Source organism: Anser anser (genome assembly GCF_964211835.1).
Source record: "Anser anser genome assembly, chromosome: 2".
Classification (NCBI taxonomy): Eukaryota; Metazoa; Chordata; class Aves; order Anseriformes; family Anatidae; genus Anser; species Anser anser.
Window position 1 is genome coordinate 17,225,859 of NC_139721.1, and position 9,109 is coordinate 17,234,967.

At 31.3% G+C, this 9,109-nt stretch overlaps 1 protein-coding gene across 5 annotated transcripts in view; it reads left to right on the forward strand.

The window, feature by feature from the left end:
- Positions 1-7,926, forward strand: part of CSMD3 (CUB and Sushi multiple domains 3) — a 1,012,063-nt gene extending 1,004,137 nt beyond the window's left edge. For all 5 annotated transcript variants that reach the window (XM_083827432.1, XM_083827428.1, XM_083827429.1 and 2 more), the window contains 4 exons: positions 1,179-1,291; positions 2,456-2,543; positions 4,292-4,427; positions 5,803-7,926. In XM_083827432.1, coding sequence (XP_083683558.1) covers positions 1,179-1,291; positions 2,456-2,543; positions 4,292-4,427; positions 5,803-5,962 — 497 coding nt within the window. In that variant the 3' untranslated portion in view covers positions 5,963-7,926. The remainder of the gene's footprint in view (positions 1-1,178; positions 1,292-2,455; positions 2,544-4,291; positions 4,428-5,802) is intronic.
- Positions 7,927-9,109: the final 1,183 nt, after the last annotated feature.

The window sequence follows — 9,109 nt, forward strand, 5'->3', positions numbered from 1 at the left end:
TGATGTTAATGCAGTCCTGAAAACATGAGAGTAAACCCTATGTTATCAAGGCACATTAATTTGAGTTCTGTGTAATGTTAACACAAAAGTCTTCTTTTTAGCTCATACTTCTTATAGGGTAATCACTTATCCTTAATGTGGAGAGCACTTTTGTTCTGTGATTTTAGGCATGGAAATGAGAAACACGAATTAGCAATCTTATTGCCCACTCTCTTACTGATGCTTCTGAATAGAGCTAGGAAATTTGCATCTTAACCAGAAATGAACATTTGTGGTTCCCATCTCTTGCCAAAGTCTATAGTAAGAGCCTTGAGTGAGTAAGTCCTAACATAGAGGACAGAGTAAAATGTCTTTTCTTAGCTGGGATATGTCTGGGCATATGATATCTTTCCATTTTACAAATTTTTGACTTTCTCAGATTAGCCGTCAGTAAGACAGATGTGACCATTTTTAAAATTATTTTTTCTCCTCTGGAACTCAGTTTGATGCATTTACATCACAACCATTTTATTCTGACCATGTATACAAAACTCGATGTTCTAGTTGGAAAACTGTGCTATCCATTCTCTCTTCTTTTTCTAGTACTGCAATATTAAGCGATTCAGTTGTGTCAGAATTTCTTCCTTCCTCCTATATACAGGTCTTGTCTTTTTCTGGAAGAAATTGTGTTTTAACGCTGATGAGAACCATTTTTATGAAATATTTTCAAATTCAGAATTTTTTAATTCAGCTTTCGGAAAAGCTCTTAGATATGTATATTCCTATATCACCTTCTTTACCTGATAGATAAATTACAAATCTTGAAAGTGGTTACGCTTAGTTCAAATACATTCTGCCTTATTCAGAATAGCATTTTTCATCTCAGATCAAACTACTGTCAAGGCTTGTTCTGTCTAAGGCATATTTTGTTACCATAATTGTTAAGTAACAGCTGTGTGTATTGGGAATTCCCTCCTGTCCTCTCTAAAGACTAAAACCAGTTCCTATTGAAATTCTAAGGTAATAATTAAAACAAAAAGTCACAAAATAATATATCTTGCTAAAATAAAATGTTGGTGAAAATGCTACCTGTTCTTCCTGTTTTCCTATTTAAGGCAAGAAATTAAATGCTTATTCTTAAAGATGAAATAATTTCTCTACACAACACAAATATGAATTTTAAAACCTCTATTCTACAGGAGTCTATAAAAGTCAGGAAGCTCGGCTGATGCTCCACATATATCTCATTAAAGCACCCTCCCATACATCCATGAGCAAGCTGAAAGAGGAAAAATGGGCTATGGATGGTTTTGTGAGTATATTTCTGCTACAAAAGAGAGAGAAAGCAAGTTTTTTATTTGAAATCACACTGACGTTCTGCACCAAAAAAATGCTGAGGCTTGCCAATTGGAATCTTGTTAAAGATACTGATTCACTAAATGAAATGAAAAATTCATTGTAAGTTCTGGGAAAATATTTAAGTTTAAACAAAATATACAAAAGTACATAATAGAGTTCTGTGTGTTATCTATATACCATATGCTATTTACATATTGTCCTTATTTGAATGATTGTTTTGTTTGGTTTTGTTTTTATTTTGATCTTGGAAAAGCTCAAACAGATTGCTTTACACCAAAGTTAGAAATTCACCTGAGAAATTCATTCTTTTCTTCAGTGTAAACATAGCTTTGGATCATTGGTGAAGACACGCTTGTTGCCTTGAGAAAGGGAAACTTAAGGGAAAATCTTGAAGGAAATTGCCTTGGGACCACTGAATTTAAACCTAGTAACTATCCTGGGAAGGAAGTACCTATAAATTAGAATAAAATGCATTATTTTAGAATGTATTTAACCGTAATAAGGTTAATAATTCATAGGATCATAACTCTTTCCTCCCTTCCCCAAGTCATTATACTAGCATATTTTGGTTTTGTTCCAGAGCCTCCTTCAATATTCTTCTGTTCTACAAGTGTATAATTATGTAGTTATTGAGATGAGCACTGAGTAATAACAAAGCAACTAACTGTCAATTGAAGGCAAAGTCTTTTCTATGTACTTTTAAAGTGATGATTATTGAGTACTTGCATCCTTAGGGATTACCTGTGATACAATTTTTGCTGTGTACTTCCTAAGAAATCAGATAATTTTAAAGTATGTAAGATACCTAGAACTACCAACATCTTGAATTGCCAGAAATATATTTTTTTTGGTTGGTTGGTTGGTTTTACAAAACAAAAGTTAGAGGTAATATAAAGTAGTAGAGATCACCATAAGCCAGCACGCTTTAAGTTGTGCCCATAACAGCTCTGTCTTTCCTTTTGAACTTCATTAATTTCCTAGAAAGAAAAAAAAAAAAAAAAGTGTGTTTTAATGGGGAATAACAGCTACCGGTCAAACACATTAAGATATTTCTCTTCCAAACAGACTCTTGTAATATTTTTTTCCACACTTAGTTCAGAGTACTTTTTGTTTGCAGGTTTCTGCTGAACCTGATGGAGCTACATATGTTTTTCAAGGATTCATCCAGGGTAAAGACTATGGGCAATTTGGACTTCAAAGATTAGGTATTCAGACAATTTTGTCATTGTCATTTCACTGTTCAGTATTCAATATTCTGTTTTATTACATCCAGTAGCATAAGGGCATCTGCAGGATGTTAACATTATTGACATTATATGGAATGTTTAGATATTCATATCTTAAAATCACATTTAAGTAGAACTTACAAAGAGTGTTACGTCAGAAGTTATAGGGAGTTATAGGTTTCTTGCAATGTACTGCTTAATGTAGCTATACATTTGTAATTCCCTGAAAAACGTTTTTCTAACAATGTATATAAAATGCATTCAGTTTCACATATAATTAACTATTTTGAAAGCCCAAGTTATAGAATGCTCTGATAAACAGTCCTCTTATTCATGGTGCTGAAATGGCATTACAACTAAATATTACACCTAAATATTAGAGTGAAAGTGCTAAATATTTTTAAAGTAAATCTTTATGTTGCTTGTAAGAAGACCATAATCTTACTGATTTATTTCCTAAAAATCAACTTCTTGATTCTGCAGGTTCACTTCTACACGGAACATAGTCTTTATTTTATTTATTTATTTATTTGAAGATGACAGCACTGATAACTGGAAATATTTTAAGATGAAGAATTTCATTTACTTTTCTGATACTGTATACAACTATGATATTTCTCCTTCAATCCCCAATTTTCATTTTGTTAATGCTGAATTCTTGAATGATAAAATACTAGCATTGACCGTGGTTAATCAAGTCAATAACCAACTAAATGAGAGTCAACAGTCTCCCTTTGAAGTTAGTCTCTCTTTTGATTTACAGTCATTGAACAGACTTTGTTTATCATGTTTACCACTTCGTTATTTCATGCAAAGAAACACGCAAAGAAACATGATTTTTCTATAACAAAATACTTTGATCACTGTTCCCAGACAATTTTCCTCACAATATGTAATTCATTTTTCTGTATTTAGCATATTGGTAATCTGTTGTGCTTTTTGTTTGTTTTGTTTTGATAATTTATAGATATTGCCTTGTGAGATCTAGAAAGAAAATACTAACTTAGCAATGCAATTCTTACAATGTCTAATTCAAAGCTTAAAGCTTAATGTTGAAGCTGCATTGGTATTCCCTTTTTCATATTTAAAAAGTGTGTATTTTGGCTTTGTAGATAATCTAGTAGTTTATGTGTTCCTCAACCATGCAGCAGATCATATTCTTATTTTTTTCATCAATATGTGACTTTAGCTCTTCACAGTTTTTTCTACCTCTTTCACTTTGTGTATCAAGAGCAACAGCTAATGAAATCAATATGATGAATTTTCATTTTGCCTCTTCAGGTGATTTACCCTTTCCTCTAAATCATGTTTGCTATTTATACAAGCAGTACTTATTCTTCCTAATATACACAAATGTTATCAATAATATAATCAATCTAATGTATGGGTTGCTCTACATTTGACTTTTTGTAGCACAGTACATTAATGTGTAGTAATAACACCAAAAACTTGACTGTCATACAGAATTATGTAGTAAGATAATTAATATCCCAGAGTACTTGTATTGTTCTCTTAACATTTTGCATGTCATTATTAATTGTATATGGTATTGTCCACTATATTTAGTTTCCAGGTGGTCTCAGCATACAGCTGTATGTATAGAGCTGAACATATTATGATGACACAATCACAAGATGTTATTTGAATTATGAAGTTTATGAAGTAGTAGGTGTCAGGAAAAAAAAATCACAGATATATTACTTGTTTTTTCTTATTATTCCTGTTAGGTCTTAACGTGTCTGAGGGTTCAAATTCTTCTAATCAACCACATGGTACAAACAGTAGTTCAGTGGCCATTGCTATCCTTGTGCCTTTCTTTGCCCTCATATTTGCTGGATTTGGCTTTTATCTTTATAAACAAAGGTAAGTATGAGCTATGTATATAGAATTTCTGTATTACCTTGTTTTTTTATCACCTTCGATCTTTTAAGTGTAAAGAGTTGAGCAAAACCACAGACTGTTTGCAAAATATGCATGTAGACATTCCTTCCTACCACATTTTAGATCTGACGTGACTGAGAGATCAGGTTATTGTACCATGCAGTAACTTCATTCATACTTATTTAAATTAGAAAATCATGGATGCTCTTAATTATTGGCATATGGGAAATAATATAAGGAATAGGCTTTGTGTGTATTTACAGTAGATTGCCTGTATTTTGTTTTGACATGTAACAGAATTGTGAATCATAGCCTGAATAATTTATTTTAATGCCTACACTGTTTAATGGCTTATGAGTATATGCAGGTACTATGCTAGTGAGAAGTTTCATTATGGAACTGTTTCTGCATCTAAAATTATTAGTTCATATGTAATTAAGTTATATAGCCACAATAGTCTTCTCAGTTTTATTAGTCTACATTCAAATTTTGTTTATGATATTGAGACCAGTTCCAATCCAATCCAACACAATGCAGTCCAATTATTTGGACTTAGTTTCAATTACTCTTTTCCTATAGCAATACAGCATTAGATGACTAAAGAGAATTTCATCACTTTAATAACAAGTCAATTTGTTGCCTATTAATTAAGAAAAATAGTTATTTACTACTGTTTGTCTGACAATAATCATTGTAATATATACTGCATTATTTTAAAATGTGTACCATAATTTTCACATGGTGCCATTTGATTTTGAACTGCTTCAGAATGTGAAGGAATGTAGATGCCTAAGAATTTTTTTTATACATTTGCTATTAATAACATGCTATAATCACTTGTCTTTCCAATTTATATCAATGGTTTACAATAGTGTGCATTTTGCATAACAATATAGATCAAATTTTCAGAGGATTAAACTTTGATATTTTGAGAGTTTATTAAGAAATAAAATGTTTCAGCTATAAATTGGTTTTCAATAAACTTGTTGAGTCTCCAGAAGGAAAAAAGAATATCTCAGTTATCTGGATCATGAATTAGTGCATTTTTACAAGACTTTGTTGCACTCTTAATGATTTATCATATGATCATCCAAGGAGAAATATCTACCTCTTCTTGGGTTGTTAACTTAGCTTTCAAATGAGCGCAATTTCAAATGAATCATAAATACCTTATACTTTGATTAAAGGGTGTGCTAGTTCTTAGGAAACATACTGTAAAAAAAATAATAAATCGTAATACATTATATCTATCTCCCCTAATTGAAATTGGGAGATAAATTCTGTACAAATTTTTAAGCCATGTCATGTCAGTACAGAATACTGCAGTTAGACTGAATAGCCTGTCTTTCTTCAACAGGACTGCACCTAAAACACAGTATACAGGATGCTCTGTACATGAAAATAATAATGGACAAGCTGCTTTTGAAAACCCTATGTATGACACAAATGCAAAATCTGTGGAAGGAAAAGCGGTACGATTTGACCCCAACTTGAACACTGTTTGCACAATGGTATAATGTGGTAATGATATGTTTTCAAAGTTTGGAATTTGAAACACAACACAGTGCACACACAGTTCACTGATTAAAAAAAAAAAAAAATTAAATTAAAGCACACTTTTCAGGATATAGTGGGTCACCTTTTCCTGAGGATGATAGAAAAGAATTGGTTGTGGTTATTTTGTTTTGATTTTGTTTTTCATAAACTAGATCAGAAATCTTCATGTTTACCATGGAGAGTTTTACAAAAAAAAAAAACAAAAAAAACTGCTGCACTCCATGAGTGCTAACTCACACTTTATTTGCTTTTTTAAAAAAGGAGGTTATTCTAAAACATAAAATGTATTTGCATATATTGGAGGAGCATCCACTATCAGTACTTCTGTGCTTTATAAAAATTATAATAGAGGGACTGGGTTAAAAAAAGATATAGGTAGAAAATAAGAGCTATACTTACAGGAGACAATAGGTCACTGATCTCTCTTTAACAGTCATATGCTACATGTTTCTCATGGGTTTGTACCATTTTTTTCATTTATTCAGTCCATTTAGCAATTTATTTCTCTCAGAACAGTTGTGTTTTTTTTAACTCCAGGAGGTAGCATTTGGAAATCAGCAAGTACAACTTACTCTTGTTACATCATGGAAGAAAAACAAAAATGTCAGATTCTTATTTAATGAATTTCTTTCTGTGCTTCACATCATTCCTTTTCATGTTCTAAGTCAAACTCCTTTTCTGTTTCCACTGACAACACCCAGAAATGGTAATGGATGTAAATCTGTTTCTACATTTCGTCAATCATACAATTAATTAGACATAATTTCCAATCAAGTAGCTAAGATGAACTGAGCTTTGTCATGTGTCACTGTTGATCATTGAAAAGAGTGACCATTTTACCATATTTTCAATGTCAAAACATAATTTAATGTTTCCAGTTCAAAAGTACAGTTTACAGTAACATTAGGAATCAAATCCATATATCAAAATTGCAGGAGTTCATTTGTCAGTTAAACTAGACTGTATCACATCAGTTTATTCTTTCAGCATTCTGTCAGAATGCATACACAGAGCATGCTAAAATTCCATTGAAGTTGATGGGATTCTAACAGACTTCAGTGAACTTTGGATCAAACCTACGAGGCAAGAGGCAATTATAATTTGGAAATACTGTGTTTTCATATCTATTTGATGTCCATATTTTATGGAAACAAATCCTTACAGTTAATGGTTTAAAATTGAATATATTACCATAGTGCAATGAAAATAAAAGTATTAAATATATATACATATATATAAAGCCATGACTTTATTAGGGACAATCCATTCATTTTAGGGACAATTCAGACTCTACAGCCCTCAAATTCAAGTTTTAGACATTCCAAACCCACTTCCAAGGAAATCTAGTTTTTAGTTTTACAATTACTTCATAAAAGAATTATTCAGTGGCAATTTGATAATTTATTTGTTGTAGGTCATTGTCTTCCGTTTATAGCATGACTCACAAATGCTGTGTGTTAGCCAGTGTAAATTATCTGTTATTGTCCCTTTCAGACATTAATAATTCTGTGAAAATCTAAACTTTTTATTACCGTAATAGAGAGTGCCTACCAAAAATCATTGTACCCAGGACTGCTGCTTGGATTTCTACAATGTTTGATGAATTTCTTATAAACCATTTTACAACATTTTATTTGAATATTCATACAACTCTGTCAAACTGTATTCTACTAAAAGGATGCTGTTTTATATTTTATACCATTGGTTGTTATTTATTCTTGTTTATTCAAATGACTGCAATAACTATAATTCATTCATTAATGTTAAGGTTAATACATTTGAGATTGTTTAAAATGTTTCTTCTGCAACTGGCTACTCCTCTTATATTAATGCATACACTTTTGTAAAGAAGTATATTTTTATGAAAAAAAAGGATTTGTAAAAGTATGATGTAAATTTTCAGTGCAATGTAAACAAAATAAAAATGGACAATTGCTTTTTTTAACCATGTTTCTTCTTTGGAAGATGAGCTTTAAACTCATTTCAGGTGTGAAGACTAGAAAATAACAAAATTAATAATTTGGTATTTTTGTGGGGCTTAAAATAATCTTAAAGTCTTTTTTTTTTTTTCTAAATCTTCATGTGAATTTTAGATGAAGTGGCAAGCCCTAGATTACCTTCACAAAAAAATAATGAGTGTAATGAATAAATTTATTTACTAAAATTAATTTTCTATTTGACTTGAAGGAGATTCCAGAAAATAATATAAAAGGCTAGTACTTGTCAACCCAGTAAAAAGCACAGATTTTTGTTTTCACTTCAAGAGAAAAAACAAATTAAGACAAGTTCAGTGTTTCTTGAAGTTGTAGACAGCCCACTTTGTACATTAAAATTTGCTACCTTTCTGCAGAAACGTACAAGATGTATTAAAGGGTAATGCAATTGTATATAGGCATTTCTGGCATTAAAAAGTAGTGATGTCTTATTGAATTTGGGTGGGGGGGGAGATCTTAATTATTTTACTATAAAAATGAATGCCTTTTATCTACCCCTTTTACTTGCAGGCATGGAAAGTGGATGACAAATCCACATCTGAAATGCTTTTCATAGGAAAACTAGGTTAACAAAAAAAAAAAAAAAGTCTAATCCTTTGCAAATTTGGTGCTGCACATAAACCGAAAAGGCACGCTTTGATTTCAGGCACGCTTTGAAATTACTTAAGACTGTGTTATTAAATGCGTTCGAAAAGAAAGCAAGGAGTCACTGTAAAAATTGATATTACAAGGGCCATGAACTCATGTTTTATTTTCAGAAGGGTTCTAGAGCAAATTCGTTAATTCCAAAAAGGGAAAAATCTGTTACACTGTGGCCAAATTTTCATATGCTATGAAATAACCTATGGAGTTAAGCCCTTCCTTTTATGCTTTATACATTATATGTTCTAACATATAAAAGTAAATAAAACTTGGATTGAACTCATTTAACAATTCTGTTAATGCTCAAACTGAAATCCTGCTTTCACTTTTCAAGGATTATACCGACTTCAAATGAACCATTCATACTAGATAAGAGATTTGTTTGTTTTTGCTTTAAATGTAGTTTCCAGGACTGTTTGACTCTCATAAATTGTTTGTGTGTGAATTGTACACCTTTCTAGTACCAGAGTG